This window comes from Chrysochloris asiatica, unplaced genomic scaffold (genome assembly GCF_000296735.1).
Source record: "Chrysochloris asiatica unplaced genomic scaffold, ChrAsi1.0 scaffold00333, whole genome shotgun sequence".
Taxonomy (NCBI): Eukaryota; Metazoa; Chordata; class Mammalia; order Afrosoricida; family Chrysochloridae; genus Chrysochloris; species Chrysochloris asiatica.
In genome coordinates this window covers 911,780-933,975 of record NW_006408851.1, presented here as the reverse complement: position 1 = coordinate 933,975, position 22,196 = coordinate 911,780, and the positions used below count along the sequence as shown (strand labels likewise).

Below are 22,196 nucleotides of genomic sequence, written 5' to 3'. Positions count from 1 at the left end.
ATACCCGAGCAAGAAAGGAAGAAGAGGGCCGGGAAGAAGATATAGCGCGTAAAGAGTTAAACATCCTCTCTCCACCCGGCTGCTCAAGCTGCCCCCAGCGCGACCCAGTAAAAACCAGACCGTGTCCCTGGAGATTGGGAGAGGTTGAAAACGAGATGAGGGGCGTGGTTCCGGGGGGCGTGGTTCCGGGGAGTGGGTGCTACTCCGGGTTCCAGGAGCCAGTCCCTTGATCCACCTATCCCAAGTCCACCCGGCAAAAGCTCCACATACAGATACTGGTCCCCTGCACTCTTCGTCTGGTGCAGCCGTGGGCCCAGTAACCCCAAGAATCAAAGTTCCGGTCCCCACACCGTCTAGGAGACCCTTTTCCCCAGACTCACCTCCAGCGGCCACCCACCCTCCTTCTGTGTTGCGATTTCAGCTCGGTTCCCTCCCTCTCGAGGCCAGAGTTGATGGAGAAGGGAGTCCTAGTCTAGCCTCGGGGACTGGAAGCTCTGAATTTTGAGGGGCACTGGGGTAGGTTAGTTCACATACTCCGATCAGGCGGGGGCGCGACGGTCTGGCGGCTCCCGGGCATTGTCTAAGCGGGACGGGGCAGGGCTCTCAGAGACCACGCCCGTTCCGCCCCGATAAGCCACGCCCATTTCACGGAAACAGAATCCCCCTTCCCAAGACTCAGGCCCCGCCCAATGAGCGCAGCTTGGGCCCACCCAGAGCTAGCAAGCTGGCCCTGGCGGCGGGGCTGCAAACACGGCATGGACCACTGGGCTGTGCTTGGGGGGACGGGCAGTATCCTGCTTTTCAGCTCACACTGAAAATGACAGCCCCACCACAAGCACATACCCCTCATCTTAATCCCTGGCTTGAGTGCAAAGTCATTGACACACATCACATTTCATATCACCCATACTTCAAGTTCCCTTTGTGTAAAACACCAGTAGATTTTCATTCTGTATTTTATTACTGAAATACGTTGTCCTACCCACCCAACCCCACAATAAAAATCGCACTCAGGTCTCCCAACCTTTCCCCTCACCCCCTAGCCAGCCCTGTACAAGGGCCCACTGGCCATTTTGAAGTATGTCCATTGGGTAGCCATTTGGAAACCACCTTTGTAGAGAAACAAGAGGGAGGTGATGGAGCCCAAAGAGGGGCTTATTTGAGGGCTTTCGCAACTTGCTCATAGGCCAGCTCAATCTCCTCATCATCTGGACAGGTAGAAGCGAATTCTTCCCGAGTATATGCATTGTGCAAGTACCGATGCACTCCCCGAAACTGTGCTGGGATGGAGAATCCCCGGTACTTCTTACATACAACCTAGGGGTAGGAGAGGAGGGACCAACATGTTAGTCCTAGGTAACCACATTGGCTGTCATATTGATAGTCTTCCCCTTCTCCCACAACCTACATGATAAAATCTAGCCTTCTTATCCAGGTTTTCAAGAACCTCTGACTTCTTTTCCTATTGTTTCTAACCTCTCACAAGAATCATCATCTTCAGTCATCTTAATGCCTCACAGTCTTGCAATGTTTTCACCCTTCCTTCCCACTTACTGGAACTCCAGCCATTTATAGCTAGCCCCTTTCCGGACCACCCTTTTCAGGATGTTACTTTTCTCTTGATTTTAATTTTTATTGCGATACTACATTATTTACATGCCATTAAAATTCTCCTCTTGAGAGAATTTCCAGTGATTTTTGTCTCTTCTTTATTTGGCTGTGAAATATGTATTATTAACTTTCATGTGAATGCTTTATCTTACCTAGATTTCAAGATCTTTGTATCTTTCAGTGCATAGTACATAGCAGATTTGTTCAGTATATAGTTATGTGGCAGACTGACACTGGGCCCATATTTCAAAAACTAACTCATAGCTTTGGGGTCATAACAAAAAATGGTAACCAGTAGTTTTTCAACTTCCACAAGAGGAAGTGGAGACTGAAGCTGCAAAGAAAGGTAAAGCTTTGACTTCAGGAAAAGCCTGCTCTGTCTGATTTAGGGATTTGGCGATGATATGGATACAGGAAGAACATTCTTGAAAGTAATACTGGGATGGATTACTTTTGGGCAATCTTTTTGCACCTACAGTTTGTATCATGGAATGTAATCCTTTCAAGCAGCGGTCTTGCCAGCAATGACTGCCAAGAAGGACTGGGTGGGGTCTGTCATTGATGGCAATCTATGGAAACCACCCCAAGCAGAAGCCACTTTTGGATTAACTGTCATGTAACTACACTGTTCCTTAAAGAACCAATCTAGATCCTCTCTTCACATTGAACAGGATCCTCTCTTCACATTGAGCACTCACCTGCACAATGTGGAGCTTTGGCAACAGGTTACAGTCAGCCAGGGTGAGCTCATTGCCATCCAGAAACTTCCTCTGAGAGATGCCCTCATCCTCGGCACTGGTCTCATCTACTTCTTCGGGGAGGGGGGCTATCAAATAATTGTCCAAAACCTTCAGGGCTTTCAGGAGCCCTTTCTCCAGATCTGTGCAAGAGAAGACTTGATTAGCACATTGGGAATAAGCCCTACCTAGGCAATGCAAGAAGGTCCAAGGGGGAATAGATAATAATGGTGAGGTCAGATCAAAATAATAACTAGCCCTGATATAATCTAAGTTACTTTGACCATTTTACATATAAAAAGTCACTTAACTCTTACAACAACCTATGAAATAGCTATTGCTATCTTCATTTTATAGATCTGGAAATGGATTTATAGAAGGTTAAATAACTTGCCCAAGCTAGTTGGATTTGGACACAAGTAATCTGGATCTAGTCATTGTTCTTAAGTACAATGCTATTCTGCTAGAAAGCAGTCCAGCAGCCAACTAATGTCCTACAACAGAGACCAAGAGGCTAGGAAACAAATGAGAGATGTTTAAAAGTCATGGCCAATGAGAATGCAGGGAAGTAAAAGGGCTAAGCAAAAATCAGAGAGGGGGAAGTTTAGTCAACATCCCTTCTATCTTCCTGATACCTTTATATTTGAACTTCTAGGTGCTTCTGCTGTCTCCCAACCCCCTGGATCTCCTCTATTCCTCATAGGATCCAGACCTCAGACCCACAAGACTCACTATCATTGAGTGCTGGGTTTGAATTCTTGATGTAGGCAGAAAATTTGGCAAATACATCCAGTCCAGCTGTGTTGGACTCAGGGTTCAGAGCGGCCAGCTTTGGATACCTAAGAGCCAATGAGAAAAACAGAGTAAGACCACTTCCTGAGAGGAGGCTCAGCTCCCCTGCTCTAGCCGGATCACCACTCCTGACTTTGATTTCTTCAACCACTTTCTTTCTCAGAATCTTCCAGCTCCCCAGCTTTCCTTTCTGAGTGTCCCTATACCTGGGAGGGCACAGCACAGCCTCCAGAAATTCCTCAATCTTGTTGGTATCTGTGTGCACTTCGGTGCCATACAGCAGGAATGGGAGTTGCCCACCTGGGCACAGCTTCTGTACTGTCTCGGTCCGCCTGGAGGAAGAGGTCAAGCATCAGGACAGGAAAAGGGGGCAAGGAGAAGAAGAAAGGGAAGATGGAGGGATGTGGGAAGATAAAGGGACTTCAGGTGAAGGGGGAAAAGGTTCTAGATGGAAGGACTTGGGTAGGTGAGTGGGTATTTGTGTGTGCAAATGTGTGTGCAAGAAATGTTTAAAGGTACAAAAGTGGGCCCACCTCTTGGTGTCAACAGTGGTGACGTTGAAGGTGACTCCCTTGAGCCAGAGCACCATGAACAGTCTCTGGGAGAAGGGGCAGTTCCCAATCTTGGCCCCATCACTGCCAGCCTGAAAAGCAACCCCCACCCCAAGGTTAGGCCTGGTATATCTCATCCCCTTCCCCAGACCATTCTCTGCATTTCCTACTACCAGGCCCAGCTGTGTTCTGCATAGTCACAACACACACACACACAGCATCCCCCCAAACCCAGTTTTCCACCCTTGAACTGAGTCAAAGGGGGCATTTTCTGCAAAGGCAGGTTTCTGACACCTCAAAGAGTTGAGAGCAGGTAGGAAGTAGGTAGAAGGCGTGGATCTGGGAGAACATGGACCCCAGAGAGCAGAGGAGTTTGGGATTTTAGTGAGGACAGAGTTGCAGTTAGAGGTCCAGAGGCCTGATTCCTGAATGAAGTAGGACCTAAGGTAGAGTGGAAAGGTTTGATAGCAAGAGTTCTGGTTCTTTACATCTCCACCTAAGTTATTTCTGGGTGGGAAGTCAAGGAGTCCTGAGCCTATCTTAGAGATATGGAGGGCCTGACAGAGTGGGGGCTGCTCTCTAACTGGCAAGTGGTGACCTCATCCCCCAAGGGGCACCTCCCCCTAAGCTGAGGGTGATTCATTTTTCTTCTGTGTCTCAGGCCTCAGCAGCTTCCTTCCTGGCTAGGGAGTGGGGGCAGGGACCTATGAGACTTCAGCCTGGGTAGCTAAGGCCACTTCCCTCTTCCCAGTCTGGGGGTCTCCCAGCATGAAGAATCAGTCCTCAGGCTCAAGAAAATCCTCCTCACACAGGACATAGGGCCAGTACTGCTGTGGCACAGCCTCACCCAGAGTAAAAATAGCCCCTGAGGCAAGTATGAGAGTGAGGTGGGGACCACACCTAAAGGGGCTGGACCTAGGCTCACCTCAACTTCCCTTGGCACAAGGAGAGGGAATGGCTGCCCAAGAAACCCAAGCATAAAAGAGAGGGAGAGAGGTAGGAACACACAGAGACAAGATCAACACAAGGGGGGAAAGTGGAGAGAGAGGTGACTGAAAGGGAAGGATGGAAGAATGCGTAGGAAAGGAGGGAGGGGCAAGGAGACAGGTTCTGGGACAGGGGAAATGGCAGGCAGTGTGGGTGGGAAGGGGTGGGAAGGGGAGCGGCTGCCCACTTCGCAGGCAGCAAGGCAGAAACTGGGAAAGCTGCTGTCAGTGATTTGATACTCAAATGCCATGAGGCCACCTCTCCTCATCCACACCCAAAGAGAGGGGTTTTTCTTCTGATTCTGATCTCTTAAACACCCAACCCTGAATCCCCTTCATTTTCTGATCTCTTCCTCTCCTTGTATATAGCTATAGCTAAACTCCCATCTTCTAGTTGCCTCCCAGTCTCATGCTTTCCCAAGTCACCAGGATATGGGTTACAATCCCATCATCCTTTCTGCCCTGCTCCCACTCTCCTTTCTTTCTTTTCATCCCACAATTCTTCTCAATTTACTTTCTCCCACCCCCAGGCCTCACACAACACAACATCTTCCTTTCCCTGACCCTCCCCTCCAAGTCCACCCACAATAACTCTTGCTCTCAATTTCTGATATTCTCTTAGGGCCACATGTGCTAATTGGTGTCCCTCCCAAACCCTACTGGACTTCCACTGCCCCTTTTCTCTTCCAGTCCTTCCACCAGCTGGCCTCCACCCTCCACTTCCAGTCAATCTTTTGAACTCTTAGGAATTCTCCTTTTTCTCTACATTCCTCTGTGGGAAACTTGAACTTCAACAAACTTTTCATCATCAAGCCTAGAACTCTTCTTACTTGTTCACAAGTCAATTATCTTTCCCTTCCCGGAAAATCCCCTTAAAGAATAGTTGGGGTAGGAGTCGAGGCGGGAAGGGATTGAGACGTTAAGCCTGGAACTGGGGAAAGGCGAGAAAGTTGACTTCCAGAAATTCAGAGCGTAGCCCAGGAGGAAGGGGGTGTCCTTACCTTCACGAACAATTCGACCTGTGGTTGCTCTTCAGCCATGGTTGAGTCGGGGACCAGGAAGCAGCCGTCACTGGGGGAACTGGGAGGGGCCGGGGCCAGGGGCGGGTCTCAAAGAAAGCTTGTCTTTCTTCTGGACCTAGGGTTGTACGTTAAGCACGACACAAGCCCGATCAGACCCACTCGCTCCAGACAGTCTCCCCAATAGTTAGTTTAGCGTACCCCACACCCAGCTCCCTGCAGCTCTGTCAGCTCCGGAGCTGGATCGGAGAGCAGCTGACTCACAGACCAGCCCCGCCCTGAACCTGGGGAGGGGACGGGAGGGGGGCGGGACTCATAGGCCCAAGGAGTGGGCAGAGAGAGGAGGTCCTCAGGTCTTCCAGAGGATCGGGTCTGGAGTTTTAAGGAGAGGGAATACTGAAAACCCCCTTGTTTCTCCAGTCATCTGGAGGACTTAGTTTCTGCCTCAGTTTCCCTGGTGCATTAATCAGAGGACAAACAGTACTCTACCCTCACACGTGAAACTCGATACCAATGGCTTGGGCTTGGGCACACTCAATAAAACCTAGACAAAGGGTTTTAGAACTGAAACGGTGGTCCTTTATTTCCTCTTGCATGTTAAGACTGTGACCCAGGAGAAGAAATTGAAAGTGGAAGCAGGAATACTGGGAAGAGGTGGTGAAGGGTCCCGCAGGAGATGAGAAAGGAGATATCCAGCCTTGTGCTAGGGAAAAGGGAAGCTGAACTAAGGGGCCCCACCTAGGGGGAGGTACAGGCTTGCTCCAGAGCCTGGTCAGCTTTTTGCCTCTACTTCTGCCTGCCAGCTCTGGGTCCCTTCCTGTGTCCCTTGGCCTTTTATCACAGGTTGCCTTGGAGATATCCTGGGGTTAGTGTGGTCCCAGGATAGATAGAGCTGCACTGACCCTATGGGGTGATGGTAACTGGACCTGCTGGGGGTGAAAAGCAAACACCAGACAGAAGAATGTGAATGGAGTCCTTAGTTGTTACTGTGTGTCTTCTAGTCGATTCGGCCTCATACTGACCCGGTATATAGTTTCCCAGGCTATAAATCTTTATGGGAGCAGGAAGCCTCATCTTTTTCCCACAGAGCAACTGGTGGATTCGAACTTGTGATTAGTAGCCTAACACATAACCCACTACATCACCTGAATGCCTTATGGAATCCTTAGTGTTGTTAAGTGCTGTCGAATCGGTTTCAACTCATAGCCACCCTGTATGGGGTTTTCAAGTATCAGCTGGAGAGCTTGAACCACTGATCTGTGTTCTAACCAACTTTGCAGTCCAGCACACCAGGAGCCCATAAATAAATCAATAGGGAAAAAGACTAGCTCTCTTCCTCCTCAGTAGCCTTGGTTTGGGAGTTCTATCAAATTAATTATGACCTGTTGAAAAATAACCCCAAAATATGTTCCGCAAACTGGGTTGTTGTTACGTGCTATCAAGTTGGTTCTTACTCATAGTGACCCTGTGTAGGGTTTCCAGGGAGCAGCTGATGAGTTTGAACCACCAACCTTGCAGTTCAAACTGACCTTGAGGTCAAGTACTTATCCTACATTGCCAACCAAACTGGGTAAATACCCAAAATTTCTCTTCCATCATAAATCTCTCCTCTCCAATCTTCTGGTCTCCCCCTCATCACTCTTTTTCGAACAAAAGATCCACTGTTCCCCAAAAAATAGGCAAGGACATAGAAACAACAACAAAAAAAGACAGAGAGAGACTGGAGACTTAAAAGTTAGAGACTTGGAGAAGTGGAGTGGGGTGATATGTGTATTGTTGGAAACCAGCAGTTAGTGGTTTCCTCTTGTGCTTCCTCTTCTGTGGGTTTGCTCTTCCCTAGGGCTTCCCTAGGGCTTGTTTGTCTCTCTCAGAAAGAAAGGGTCTATTTGGTGTTTGTCCCCCTAGATTGTAACATCCTATAATGTGGTACTGTAGGATATGCACTGATCTGCTAACCACAAAGTGGGCATTTGAAACCCACCAGCTGCTCCTTGGGAAATCCTATACAGGGTTGCTATGAGTTGGAACTGACTCTACAGCACTAACAACAACAACAAAATGTAGAAGAAGCCCTGGTAACACAAGGGTTAATAATTTGGCTGTCCTTGGAAACCCTGTGCAGGGTTACTTTGAGTCGGAACCGACTCCACGGTATTTAACTATACCACCAAGAACCTACTCAGTGACTCTGGGATAAAAAGGCCTATAGGGCCTTTGACACCCTATGGTGTCAAAAAACTATGGGGCCTGTGGCACCTTATAGGACACTTCTACTCTGTCACATGGATCACTATGAGTTGAAATCAACTAGAGGGCACCTACCAAGCAAATAAGGATGTACAGAGACCCCGTGTGTGTGTGTGTGTGTGTGTGTGTGTGTGTATGTATGTATGTGTGTGAGCATGGAGGGGAACCCTCCTCATGATAGATTCTCAAAATCTTCAGATGGGACCCCCATACTGGGGAGTGGGTTGTCAAACCAGTCTTATTTCCCAGCATTGTCTTCTCTCCTGCTCCAACTGGTCAGTGTCCTACATAGACCTTCCCTCAGGGAAATGGGGCCAGTCCTGGTCACAAACAGGTTTGGCAGCCTCTCCCCTGCCTCCCCTTTTCTTCCCTGAAGTGTTATAGCTGCAGCTGCTTTAATCATCAATATTGACTTTGGCTGGCTGGCATGGCTACCCACAAGATATTTTGCCTTAACTCCCCAGATGACAAGCAACGCTGCCCTCTCCTGGAGTCGTCCAGGAATGCCCCAAAGATTTAAGGCTTAAGGCGGCACCCCTAAATTCTACACCAGAGAAGTTTCCCTCCTATCTTATCTCTTTATTCTTGCTTTGCTCCTATCTCATCTCTTCTTTCCTTCAAGCTTCTTTTTCCACTTCCTCCTCTTCCTCTGCTTGGTAAACCAGTCCCTAATCTCTTCCCACCCAGATTGGAAGGTGTGGTCCTCCCTGATACTCCCCAGAGCTGTCACCAGCCTCCCCCAGATTTTCATAGCTCCATTGCTCCACAATTTACCAGACTAACCATTAACCCAGCTTTCTCCTCACTCCCCCATCTTTCTCTCTGAAGACATTTTCCAACCACTGGTCAGCAGAGCCAAGTCATCTCATCACCAACTTTCATAATGTGTTGGTTGGGTAGGATCTCTCAATCTCAGAGTACCAGGAACAAAAAACCTATGTTTAAGGGATCTGTTTTATTAAGTATATATTTGTTTATTTCCATCTCCATCACACACATCCCCTCCGTACACTGAAAAAATAAGCTACATGGAGACTTAATCTGGTTCACTGCTTTGAGTTGTTGTTTTTATTAAGTGCCATGGAGTCAGTTCTGACTCATAGAGACCCTGTACAGATTGGGTTTCCAAGGAATAGCTGGTGGGTTTGAACCACTGACCTTGAAGTTAACAGTCCAGTGCTTATCCTACAGTGTCACACCAGGTCCAGAGTTGTTGTTGTTAAGTGCTGTGGAGTTGGTTCCAACTCACAGCGACCCTGTAGAGGGTTTCCAAGGAGCGGCTGGTGAGTTTGAACCATCAACTTTGCGACAAACAGTCCAGTACTTATTCTACACAGCCACAACAGGACTCTGGTCCAGGTACTAAATAAATGGTTTCTGAATGAATGACTCCTATTTTAAGGGTGTGTGTGTAGGGATATGGAGGTGTCCTAGGAGGAGTGAAGATGGTGTATCAGGTATACTTCTCTCTGCTGGAATTTGATATTAATTGTTGTTATGTGCCATTGAGTACATTCCAACTCCTACTGACCCTGTTTCCGAGGAGAGGCTGGTGGGTGTGAACCGCAGACCTTGCAGTTAGCAGGGGCTGAAAGTTTGAAATTAAGTCCTGAAATGTCTTTGTGGGAGTGGTCATGCTTTATACCTAGGAAACAGGCTAAGGAGGGCTGAGATCCGAGCCTCACTTCTGATTTCAACTTAATTATTTATAACACTCAGGTAGCTCTTACTATGTTTGCCAGGCACTGTTTAAGCTCTTTATAAATATTAACTCAGAGGGTACAAATATTAACTTAGAGTTGTTGGCACAAGTTGAATTAATGTTGCTTATCACCACTCTCAAGAAGCTCTAGTGGCAGGGGGATAAAGCACTGGGCAACTGGCCACAAGGTGGTAGGAACTATGGTGCAATTCTACTCAGCTTTATACAGGGTCACTATGAGTCTCTCCTACTTTGGACATATTGTCCGGAGGAAACAATCATTGGAGAAGGATGTCATGCTGGGTAAGGTGGAGGGTCAGAGAAAAAGAGGAAGACCCCCAACGAGATGGATCGGCCAGGTGGCATCATTGATGGCCTCAAGTGTGGCAGCGGTAGTGAGGTTGGCCCAGGATCGGACATTGTTTCGTTCTGCTGTGCATGGGGTCGCTATGAGTCGGTTCCGACTCGATGGCACCTGACAACAACAAACAACAACAATGAGTCAGAATCGACGACAGTGGGTGAGCGGATGTCACTAGTCTCCCGAAACAACGTGACTCTGGTCTTTTAAAGTAGGCTTCCTCATACCCCCCATACCCTACTCAGTCCCTTCCACTGAGGTGAGACCCAGCATGGCTGCCAACTTTTTCTCCGGCTCCACCCCGCGTCAATCAAAGCCCAGAAACACTGAGGGCGCGAGGCCCGGCGGCTAATCAACAGCAGAGGGCGGGAAGTTTGAAGTTTCCTAATGCAAATAAGCGAATCAGAATCCAGCTTCCTTAATACTGCGGGTCACGCTTCCTTCTCGTCCTGCCAATAGCAGCTAAGAGGATGGGGCGTGTGCGCGCGCATCCCGCCCCTCCCTCAGGCTCGTGGCTGTTAGTCTGTGGGGCAAGCTCGCGCACGTAGCAACCAAGGTGACTAAAACGGCGGGAAAACTCCGCGAGTTGGGTCGGCTGGGTTAGGGCTGTTGAAAGTGTAGGCAGCGATTGTGAGAAAGTGTGTATAGCTCGGCCCCCTGGACCCACAGACCGCCTCCTTACAAAGCACAACAGAAACGAGAACGAACGAGTTTCCCGCAGTCTGTACGTTAGTAAAATACCTTAGAAATTGCTTCCTCAAAGTCTCCCATTTGAATTCTCACAGCTCTCAGTGCTTCTGGCCCTGCGCTACATCCTTCCCGCAGAAATTCTCAGTGAATTTGGCAGTTTGTTGAAACAAAACGCTAAACCATCTCTTCGTGCATCTGCAGAGTCTCAAGTTCATGGCCTCCTTAGGAGCGACCCCAGGCAGGACGCCGCAGGGACCTAGGCCCGGGGCAACCTCAGCTGGCTTGCCAGTGTCTACCCCAGTGCTGGCTCCTGGGGAAGTGGAGGACGAAGAGGAAGAGCTAGCAGAGGTCTCTGGGGACTACAATCTCTCTCGGGAAAGCTTGGATGGGGAGAACTGGGAGTTAAGGAATGCTGAGATAAAAAGGGGTTAGGAGGAGCTGGGCAAGTCCCTTACTGCCTACCTCCGCTGAGCGTCTGTTTCACATTTACTGAATGGGAGAGATAATCAGAGGTTTGATAAAAATGATTAATGAGTGGCATTTACCTGCCTTCGGAGTATGGGTGGTACAAGCAGTTTGCAGTGACTTACTAACCTAAAGGTTGCTGATTGGAACCCACCAGGGGCACAGCAGAAGAAAGGCCTGGCAAACTGCTTTTGCTCTTGTTAGGTACTGATACTGACTTGTGACGGAGTAGAACAGCTTCACAGGATTTTCTAGACTGTAATACATGCGCAGCTTGCCAGCTCTTTCTCTGGGGAGCTGCTAGGTGGGTTCAAACCACCAACCTTTTGGTTACTTACAGAGTGCTTAATCATTGCATCATCAGGGCTTCTTCTGTAGACACTGTTGTTAATGTTAAGTGCTATCAAGTTGGTTCTGACCCATAGTGACCCTGTATAGGGTTTCTAAGGAGCAGCTGGTGAACTTGAACTACTAACTTTGCAGTTCAAACCGACTTTGCAATCTAGTGCATTAGCCCACTATGGAGGAAAACGCTATGGAGGAGTTCTACTTTGTACCACATGGGGTGACCCTGTGTCAGAATTGACTCAATGACAACTGAATTTATTTGTTCTCAAATATTGATTTTCTTTCTTCCTCACCGGTCAGATCCATTTATGTGTGCTGTGGAATTCAGGATACTTGGGCATTGCCTACTATGACACTAGTGACTCCACCATCCATTTCATGCCAGATGCTCCAGACCATGAAACCCTTAAGCTTCTCCAGAGAGGTGTGGACAGAACCATGAATTTCTCTGGGATTGGTAGTTTGTCTCACTCAGCTTTTACCTGACTCAGTCTGTATAGCATTTTGTTTCATTACTTAACCCCCAGAAACATTTTCTGTTGTTCCTAGGAGTTCATTTCACTATTCGACCAATATTTATCAAGTGCTGGAGATAAAGTTCTGATCAGTCATTTCTTTCTTCTAAGGGTCTACAGTTTAGTGACAAACTCTCGGACAATCTTTCTTCCTGCCCCCTACCTGCACCCCCAAGTCAATCTCTTTCCTCTTTCCTTCCCTGAATCGCATTTCTAACTCCTGTGTGTGCCACCACTGTGCAGCGCACTCCCTGCTCTTATTGTTGTTAAGTGCCATGGAGTTGGTTTTGATTCATAGTGACTCTGTATAGGGTTTCCAAGGAGAGACCGGTGGGTTTGAACTGCCAACCTTGCAGTTATCAGTCCAGTGCTTATCCTATAGTGCCACCCCAAGACTCCCTGCTCTTAGAGGGAGGAAATCAGTTCCTGAGAGGGGGTTAGCAAGGAAAGGTTGATGGATTCCCTTTTACTCTAAAGATAAACCTCTCTTAACTCATTATGTCTCCATTCTCTTTCCAAGTTCTGGATGAAGTCAGTCCCCGGTCTGTTGTTACAAGTGCCAAACAGGATGAGACTATGACTCGGTTTCTGGGGAAACTTGGTAAGGATCGGGCAAGGAAGTAAGAACTAAGGTATGGAAAGTTCCAGAAGACAGAAGGGCCTTAAAGGGAGCTAGAGTTGGGGAAAGGGAAGGTGGGACAGAGGCAGAGGCAGAAGAACTTAGGTGTACAAGGTGATGACCGTTTTTTTCTTTTACCTCCCCCACAGCCTTCCAGGAGCATGCAGAGCCTAAGAGACCTGAAATTGTATTTTTGCCAAGTGTGGATTTTGGTATCTCCTTCCTTTTGCTTTGTCCAATCCCACATTCCCATTTCCTAACCCGTTCTCCTAGTTTCACCCTTATTATCAGAGGCCTCCCTTTATCCTTATTCTCACCCTAGGGTCTGTGTTCCCCATTCCCCAGGACTAGCTTCCCCAATGCCTTTCCTGTCCCACTAACCTTTAGTAAACTGCAGATACCCACTCAAGTATGCCTACAGATAAGGGCCTCCCCCTGAGAAGAGAGCCTTGACACCTAGACACCTTTGATTGTTGGGAATTTTTCTGGTTAAGCCAAAGCTGATTTTTTTGCCCTTTTAAAAAGAAAGACACTGTCTCAGTGACTCTGATGATCCATAAGGCACGTCCTTCACCTTCCCAGGCTTTCAAAATGGACAGGGAATGTTTCCTAATTAGATTTCAGAACATTAGTCTTAATGGTTCCTATTAATACAGTCCTTTTGATTAAAAAAAAAAAAAGGTCCAATTCCAGACTAGTATCTTATTCTTCTGAGTTGTTTATTTTTCTCAGGTCATGCTTTCAGCTAGAAAAGCTTTATTTGATATGTAGAATGAAAAAAGAATGAGACTAAAAGTCTGAAAATTCAGTTCTAACTTCAGTTTTTTATTAACTTTCTGTGGCACTTGGACAAGTCATATTATCTCTCTGGCTTCTACTGCCTCATTCTCAAAATGGGGTGAAAAAAATTGGACTAGAAGATTTCCAGTTCTTTCTAATTGATTCTGTGGTCTTTCCCTCTCCTCTTTTATTTTCTTCCCTTCCCCTCAAGTAGGTCTGGAGATAAGTAAGCAGCGCCTACTCTCTGGGAATTACTCTTTCATCCCTGACTCCATGACTGCCACTGAGAAAATCCTCTTCCTTTCTTCCATTATTCCCTTTGACTGCCTCCTTACGGTGAGGATGAGATGAAGCCTAGGGAATAGGGGTTGGGAAGACAAACACCTCAGGCCTATGGTGCGGTCCTGAGAGATACTGACCAAGCCTTGGAAAAGACTAGAAAATACTAGTCTTTCCTGCTGTTGTCCAGGCTCCAGGACATTGGGATTAACCCAATTCCACTACTGATCCCCTTCCAGGTTCGAGCACTTGGAGGGCTGCTCAAGTTCCTGGGTCGAAGAAGAATTGGTGTTGAACTGGAAGACTATAATGTCAGCGTTCCCATCCTGGGCTTTAAGAAATTTGTGTTGTAGGTTATTCACCCTAACCTCACCCAGAGCCAAGGTGGGATTGGGAAGTCTGAAATATAAAGCAGAGTGTGGAGATGGGGGCAGAGCTCTAGGATACACAGGAGAACCTGAGGGTTTGTAGAGCTCTGGGAAGCTGATGGAGGTAGTATAAAAGGTGGTGGTGGGGTGGGGGCAGCTAAATTTTTAACGGACTCAGACCTCTCATATGCCATTCCTTCCTTGTTTCTGTCCTCAGAACCCATCTGGTCAGCATAGATCAAGACACTTACAGGTAAAGAGATAGAGGCAGGCTGCTGTCTAGGATTAATCTTAATGCTTCTAATAATCCTAATGAAGCTCCAGTTTCCTTAATCCCCAGCAACTATAAGGATTTCTCTCTAGAATAAAAGGAAGAGGTGGGTATGGGGAAGAGAGGAAAGAAAAGCACAAAGGTGTCACACTCCTTTTTCTAAAGGGGAAAACTGAGGCACAGAGAAGTGAGGGGTAAACCTCACATCAAGACTTGATCTCAGGAGGATGTGTTATATGCCCTTTTGTCAGTCTCCACGCCCCCCCCCAACCCATTCTCTTCAAAAACCTTAAGCCTTCAGTTACCCTGGTCTCCTGTATTTGTCTGACAGTGTTCTGCAGATATTTAAGAGTGAGTCGCACCCTTCTGTGTACAAAGTGGCCACTGGATTGAAGGAGGGTCTCAGCCTTTTTGGTAGGTGTGCTTCATCCCCTCATCCTATACTACAAAAGTGTGTCTCAACCTTCCCTTCCCACTTTACCACCATGGTCAGGTGTCTCTTCTACTTCATCCAGCATTCTCATCCCTTCTGTACCTTCTCTGAGTTTGATCATCTGTTGTTTGCATTATCAACTGGTTACTTTACCAAACTGAAGTTCATTTTCTGGATTTGTATGAATGTGTCTACAATTTGTATACACTGCTCTAGGGACTTTGTGAAGGTCAAAAAGAAAGGTATGTAAATGCTTGTCTTTGATTTGCATAGACTATCAATAGTCTTTAGCTTTAGGATCTATTGGGGCATTGCCCCAAGTCCCCACATGGTTTCACCATGAGTATCTCAATGGGAGGGTTGTGTCTAATGTTTATGTGTGTGTGTTGGGTCCTGTGTATTTTCCTGCCTGAGTGTTCCTGCAAGTGCCCAGCCCCACTCCTAGGTCAGAGTGCAGTAATCCCAGCTCAGGCTGGTAGCCAGAAGCTGACTTTGGCTACCTTTGTGTCCTGTATCTCAGCCAGCTTGCCTAACACCCACACCCACACCTACATTCCTTTCTGGTTCTCTGCCTTTAACAAGCTTCCTCCCTATCTCCCCCCTCACCCCCCAACAGGAATCCTCAACAGATGTCGCTGTAAGTGGGGAGAAAAGCTGCTCAGGTGAGTGGGTCTCACACACAAGCACAAGTTATATGTATACAATACATGTTGTTGTTGTTAAATGTTGTCAAGTTGTTGTTAAGTCCCTGACTCATAGGGACCCTGTATGGGTTTCCAAGGCTGTAAATTTTTACAGAAACAGAAAGGCTAATTTTTCTTCTGCAAAGTGGCTGGTGGGTTTGAACCACCGACCTTGTGGTTAGCAGTCCAGTGCTTATCTTACAGTGTTCCCGTACACAACAGAGTACATACTAATGCCTGTTGTTAAGTCCTGTTGAGTTGGTTCCAACTCACAGAGACCCTACATAGGGCTTCCAAGGAGCAGAGCAGCTGGTGGTTTTGAATCACAGACATTGTGGTCAGCAGTCCAGTGATGTCTACTAATTGCCATATACAGATTCACACACACTCCCCCTACATCTAGTAGTAACAACAATTGTCTCTTTACCCAGTCCTGGCTTAATCTTTACAACAACCCCATGTAGTAGCTGTTACTCTCCTCATTCTATGTTGTCAGCACAACACATACGCTCATTAATAATCCACAGACTTGACCACAAACAAGTAGCAGAAACACATTCATAAAACACCAGTGTACACACTGTAATGTGTCTATAATTACAAAAAACACACTTCACATTTGAGCTATTCTCAGATGACTCCCAAATTTGCATCTCGAGCTCCAACCTCTATATGTGGAATGCTAACTGCATATCATAACTTGCAGTTTTCATTTGTTGTTGTTGTTGTTGTTATGTGCCGTGGAGTAGGAAACCTACACAGGGTTTCCGAGGCTGTAAATCTTTACGGGAGCAGAAAGCCTCATCTTTCTCCCGCGGAACAGCTGGTAGTTTCGAACTGCTGACCCTGAGGTTAGCAGCCCGATTCGTAACCACTATGCTACCAGAGCAGTTTTCATAGGTAGTTCAAATTCAGAGCATCTAAATCAGACACCCACCAGATCTATCCTTCTTCCTGTGTTCCCTGCCTTGGCTTAATGGCATTGCTGGCAATACAGTTTCTCAAGCTATTAATCTTGGATTGATGGTTCCACCTCACCCACCATATTCAATTATTCACTAAGGTCTATTGACTCTACCCTGAAATGTCTTTCACATGTGCTGCTCTGATTCTGACTATCGTCATTCTTACTCTGGAGTAAATTGGTCTGTCTGCTTCTAGTCTCTTCTTTTTCCAATCCATCTTTTACTCTAAAATGCCTGTCATTCCAAAACAGAGATCTGAGCATGTCATACCACTATTTTATAAGCCTTAAATAGAAAAATAAAAACTAGAAACCATAAGCCTCAGGAGGCTTCTCTGTTCCCTGCAGGATGAATGTCAGCATCCTTAGCTGCATGATGTTCAAGGTTGTTCCTTTATCTCAATCTTAATTTCCAGGCTTCCTTTCCCAATCCCTTTCCTACTGGGTTCACAATATATTGCAGTCATTTAGGGCCACTTGCCATTATGGAAACATCATGCCTCTGAAAAGTCTTTCTCCTGTTCTTTTCCTGTCAAGAATCTCACTTTTTCTTCAAGGTGCAACCGAACTATCACTTTTTCGGTGAAGCTTTCATAGGCACTTATAAGGAGATGATGTACACTTTCCTGTGTGCTCACCTAGTGCTTGTTTATGTTTTTTTGGTTGCATTATCACTTCAGGTTAGAATTCACAGCCTGTGAATCTGCTTACTCTCATAGCTGTAAACTGTAATCGCCATTCCTGTTACCTAAGTGCCTGGCACATGGCTTGGTAGCACTTGGTGAGTGAACACAGTACACAAACACTATACACGGGCCCTCTCATATCTCAAATGTCAGAGCAGAAGCCTTTGCTAGCCTACAGGGCACAATCCTTTTCCCACCTCCCCTGCCTTGCAATGGGTATCTTTTGGAGGTTAATTTAGAATAATCTCTGAGGTCATCTCCAGGTAATTGGTGGGGTGATTTAATTACTGACACACTCTTCGGTGCTTAAAGTGCAGCTCTGTAATCTCTGCCAGGGATAGGAGAGATGGGCTTCTCAGTGGAGAAAACAACTGGGTTAAAGGTAGGGAGGAGTACAGATTCCTCAGGTAGGATCTGACAGAGCTTTGAATCTCATAGTTAATCTAAATAATGAAGTAATGACCCAGCTGTCTAAAGCTACAGAGTACAGAGTACAGACTTTATACCTTGTTGTTGTTGTCAAGTGCCTTTGAATCGATTCCAACCCATAGCGACCCTGTAAAGGGTTTCCAAGGAGCAGCTGGTGAGCTTGAACCACCGACCTTGCAGTTCAAATGACTTTGCAGCCTGACGCATTAGCCCACAGCGCCACAGCAGGAGTTATAACCTCAGTATGCCCTAAAGAGCACTGTCCTTGCTAGCCGCAGACCTGAGTTCGAAACCCACCCATACTACTTAACCAGCAGTTTAACTTTGGACAAGTTGCTTGTCCTCTATGAACCTCATTTCCTTAGCTGTAATATTAGGGAGTTTGGCTTGAGTAGGTGATCACTAAGATGTCTTCTGGCACTAGCAGTACATGAATCGGAGACACCTAGGGTGTTTTTACAAGATAGGTTAGTGAAGCTTATATACTTTTCAAATTGGAGACTGGAGGTTCCACCTGACCAGCCACTCTATGGGAGAAATATGAGACCATCTGCTCCCATAAAGATTCACTCTCTTGGAAACCCTAAGGAGTAGTTCTAGTCTGTTCTATAGGGTTGCTATGAGTTGGAATCTACTTGACAACAATGGGTTTATTCACAGATTAGCCGATCCTGCTTTGACTAGAACCCTCTGTGGCCAGGAGCAAAGGTGTCTAAAATCCACCCTCAAATCAAGTTGGGATTTCCACCTTATTGTCACCTGGGGTGCTCTAGCCTGGGGTTAATGGATCATAGACTCCAGGGTCTCCACATGTTGGTTCTGGTCTAAAATAGAATGTCTAATGGCTCACTCTAAGTAGAAAAGAATCCCTGGGTTCACAAGCCGTTACAGCTTCTCACGCTCTTCATAGCCACAGGAAGATTGGAGTATCCAGAATTAGACAAGCACAGAGAAGATGTCTGTTTCTATATACGAATTTATTTGATTTCTTAAGAACTATTTGGGACACACAAAAATGTATGAATATGATTATTGAAAACTGCTGTATCAAACAACAATACCCTTAAAACTAAGACAGAGCTATTGAAGCCACTTAAATGACTCTCCTCTGTCCTTTGTTGTTTCTTGTAGAGATGACCATTATTATGAATTGAAACTTCATTATTTTACATGGGGCTTTCATAGGAAGAACATGAAAAGACTAATTTCAGTGCTGTTGCACCCAGCTAGAAAAAAAAAAAAAGAACAAACTGATACTGATTCACCCCTCCTACTCAGCCACAGGGAGAGTCAGAGTGTTGGCACAGAAATACCTCAACACACTGCTCTAAATTTCAAATATTGACATGCTCTGTCACATAGCCACATGGAACAACACATGCTCCTACCCAATGAAACTGTAATACACAGACACAGGCATGCTCACTCCCAATGGTTTTCAGTTGTTAGGTGCTATGGAGTTGGCTCCAACTCGTAACAACCCTGTGTAGGGTTTCCAAGGAGTGTCTGGTGAACTGGGACCATGGACCTTTTCAGTAGCTATATGTAAACACACCACATGGATAAGGATACTGAACTTGCCAATACATTCCTATGTTGTTGTTGTTGTTGTTGTTATGTGCCGTGGAGTCGGTTCCGACTCATAGCGACCCTGCACAGGGTTTCCGAGGCTGTAAATCTTTACGGGAGCAGAACGCCTCATCTTTCTCCTGCGGAGCAGCTGTCAGTTTCAAACTGCTGACCTTGCGGTTTGCAGCCTGATTCGTAACCACAACACTCAGTACTGACCCATAATGACCCTTGTACAACAGAACAAAACACTGCCCAGTCCTAAGCCGACCTCACAATTGTTGCTAGTTTGAGTCCATTGCTAATGCCACTGTGCCAATCCATCGCATTGGGGATCTTTCTCTTTTTCTCCAGCCCTCCACTTTACCAGTCATGATATCCTTCTTCAGGAACTGGTCCCTCCTGATAATGTGTCCAAAGTATGAGGGACAAAGTCTGGCTATCCTGGCTTCCCAGGACCATTCTGGCTGTACCAGTGCAGACTGATTTGTTCTTTTGGCAATTCATGGTACTTTTAATGTTCTCCTCCAATACCATAACTCAAATGCATCAATTCTTCTGAGGTGTTCCTTATTCATTGTCCAACTTTCACATGCATATGAGGTTATTGAAAATACCATAGTATGTCAGATACAGATTACCATAGTTCCCAGGGACCCCAAACACATGTTGTCAAATTGAAAACCAAGACAGCCAGAACAGATGTAATTTTTTACCTCCATCTCCTTCCAGACTATGGTTCACACGTCCAACTCAGGACCTGGGAGAACTAAATTCCCGTCTGGACGTCATTCAGTTTTTTCTGCTACCCCAGAATCTGGACATGGCTCAGATGCTGCATCGGTTGCTGGGTCACATCAAGAATGTGCCTGTGAGCAGGAGGCCTTCATGCTGAGGGTGTGGGCAGGAGTGGGGCAGGAAGTCCAGGACTGATGTTGGATACTGGGCTTTTGGAGGGGAGTTGAGGTTGGAGAAGAAAAATGGTGGCTGTCCTCTTGTCTGACTATAGTTGATTCTGAAGCGCATGAAGTTGTCCCACACCAAAGTCAGCGACTGGCAGGTTCTGTACAAGGTAAGACCTCCCTTCTTGAATTCCAGAAGGTCAGTCTTAATCCCTCAACCTCTGTTCCAGACTCTTTGTACTCTGTTCCAACTTTACCCCAACACTTTTTATTTAAACTTTGCATTACGGAAAATTTTTTAAACATTGAAGTAGAGAAAATAATATAATGAACCCCCATGTATTCACCATGTAGTTACAACAGTGAACTCTTACCAGTCTTGTTTGGTATGGATTTCTACCCAGTTTCCCCTTTCTGGATATTTATGCATTTATTGTTGTTGAGAATATACCCAGCAGAACATACACCCATTCAATTTCTATAGGTTCTGTTTAGTGACACTGATGACATTCTTCAAGTTGTGCAGCCATTCTTACCTTCCTTTCCTGAGTTGCTCCTCACTCATTAACATAAACTCACTGTCTCCTAAGGCTCCTGTCTAATCTTTTGAGTTGCTGTTTTCAATTTCAATTTGATCCCATTAGGTAACTCTTAAGAGAGCACAATTTCAAGGCAGACATTCTTTATAAACTAAGCTAAAGCATTGTGTTGTTTAAAGAAGACTGCAGGCGATATTTTGTTTAAGGGTTAAAGATTATCTCAAGGCAATAGTTTCAGGGTTTCATCCAGCCTCCATGGCCTTCCTGAATTATTTTGAAGCAAATTCCATATAGTTTCATCCATAAATATTCCACTTGGTTTCTAAAAGAATGATTTTTAAGAAGAATCACAATACCATCATCTTACTTAAAATTAACCATTCTTTAATATCATCAAGGAGTCCTGGTGTGGCACTGTGAGTTAATGTGAACCACAGAGTCAGCAGTTCAAGCTCACCAGCCTCTCCTTGGAAACCCCGAACAGCGTTGCTGTGATTCAGAACTGACTTGACAGCACTTAACAACAATAACAATATCATCAAAAGGAGTCCTGGTGTGGCGCTGTAGGATAATGTGCTGGATTGCAAGATCAGTTTAAACTGCAAGGTTGGCAGTTCAAACCTACCAGCCGCTCCTCGGAAATCCTATACAGGGTCACTATGGGTTGGAACCAACTCGATGGCACTTAACAACAGCAATATTATCAAATATCTGATATTTAAAATTTCACTCATTTATTAAATGTCATGATTTTCTTATAGTTTTTAGAATTAGGACCAAATATGATGAATATTTGGAGTCCTGGTGTGGCACTATGGGTTAATGTGCCAGACTGCAAAGCCATTTGAACTGCAAAGTTGGCAGTTCAAGCTCACCAGCTGCTCCTCTGAAACCCAATATAGGGTCGCTATGGGTAGGAACCGACTCGGCTGCACTTAATAACAACAAACAACATGGTCAATATATTGCAATGGGATGATGTCTCTTTAGTCTCCTCTAATCTACATGTTCCTTCCCCATCTTTCTTCTCTAACCTACCACCTTACAATTTATTTATTGAAGAAACTGGATTATTTATCATATAAAGTTTCCCTTAGTCTGAATTTTACTGATTCCTTTCTCTAGGGTGTTTTTGTCAAGCTTCTCTCTCTCCTGTATTTTCTGTAAATTAATAATTGAATGTGGAAACTTTATCAAGTTCAGGTTTGATTTTTTTTCTGTCTCTCCAAGACTGTTTCATAAGTGGAGGAACATAAGGTCTGACTGTCTCTCTGTGTGTGATTTTGGCAACCTTTGATATTAAGTACCCAAATCCATTAGGTCTTTGTTGTTGTTGTTAAGTACCTTCAAGTTGGTTCTGACTCATAGCGATCATGTATAGAGGAGTGGCTGGTGAAATGAACCGCCGACTTTGTGCTTCAAACGGACATTGTGGTCTAGTGCAGTATCCTACAGTGCCACACCAGGACTCCTGTTGTTGCTGTTGTTGTTGTTAGGTGCCATCGAGTTGGTATTGACTCATAGCGACCTTATGAAAGCAGAACAAAACGCTGCCTGATCCTGGGCCAACATCACTATCATTGCCATGCTTGAGCCCATTGATGCTACCACTTTTCCAATTCATCTCACTGAGTGTCTTCCTTTTTTCTC

General features: G+C 45.9%; 2 protein-coding genes across 4 annotated transcripts in view; one reads left to right on the top strand and one right to left on the bottom strand.

Annotated features, from left to right (window-relative positions):
* Window positions 1–928: 928 nt before the first annotated feature.
* CLIC1 (chloride intracellular channel 1) lies at window positions 929–5,763 on the bottom strand. Its single transcript, XM_006875587.1, has 6 exons — window positions 5,679–5,763; window positions 3,674–3,783; window positions 3,347–3,472; window positions 3,081–3,187; window positions 2,310–2,491; window positions 929–1,317 (listed from the first exon to the last, which is right to left on the bottom strand). The coding sequence occupies exons 1-6, from the start codon at window positions 5,715–5,717 to the stop codon at window positions 1,156–1,158; spliced, it is 726 nt and encodes a 241-aa protein (XP_006875649.1). The 5' UTR covers window positions 5,718–5,763; the 3' UTR covers window positions 929–1,155.
* Window positions 5,764–10,909: 5,146 nt separating this feature from the next.
* The window catches only part of MSH5 (mutS homolog 5), a 30,496-nt gene continuing 19,209 nt past the window's right edge, over window positions 10,910–22,196 (top strand). For 2 of the 3 annotated variants that reach the window (XM_006875584.1, XM_006875585.1), the window contains exons 1-11: window positions 10,910–11,044; window positions 11,810–11,933; window positions 12,545–12,625; window positions 12,793–12,855; window positions 13,638–13,759; window positions 13,942–14,051; window positions 14,288–14,323; window positions 14,673–14,755; window positions 15,391–15,436; window positions 19,838–19,976; window positions 20,115–20,177. In XM_006875584.1, coding sequence (XP_006875646.1) covers window positions 10,910–11,044; window positions 11,810–11,933; window positions 12,545–12,625; window positions 12,793–12,855; window positions 13,638–13,759; window positions 13,942–14,051; window positions 14,288–14,323; window positions 14,673–14,755; window positions 15,391–15,436; window positions 19,838–19,976; window positions 20,115–20,177 — 1,002 coding nt within the window. Of the gene's footprint in view, window positions 11,045–11,809; window positions 11,934–12,544; window positions 12,626–12,792; window positions 12,856–13,637; window positions 13,760–13,899; window positions 14,052–14,287; window positions 14,324–14,672; window positions 14,756–15,390; window positions 15,437–19,837; window positions 19,977–20,114; window positions 20,178–22,196 lie in introns of all 3 variants that reach the window. The other variant, XM_006875586.1, reaches the window with a different exon arrangement.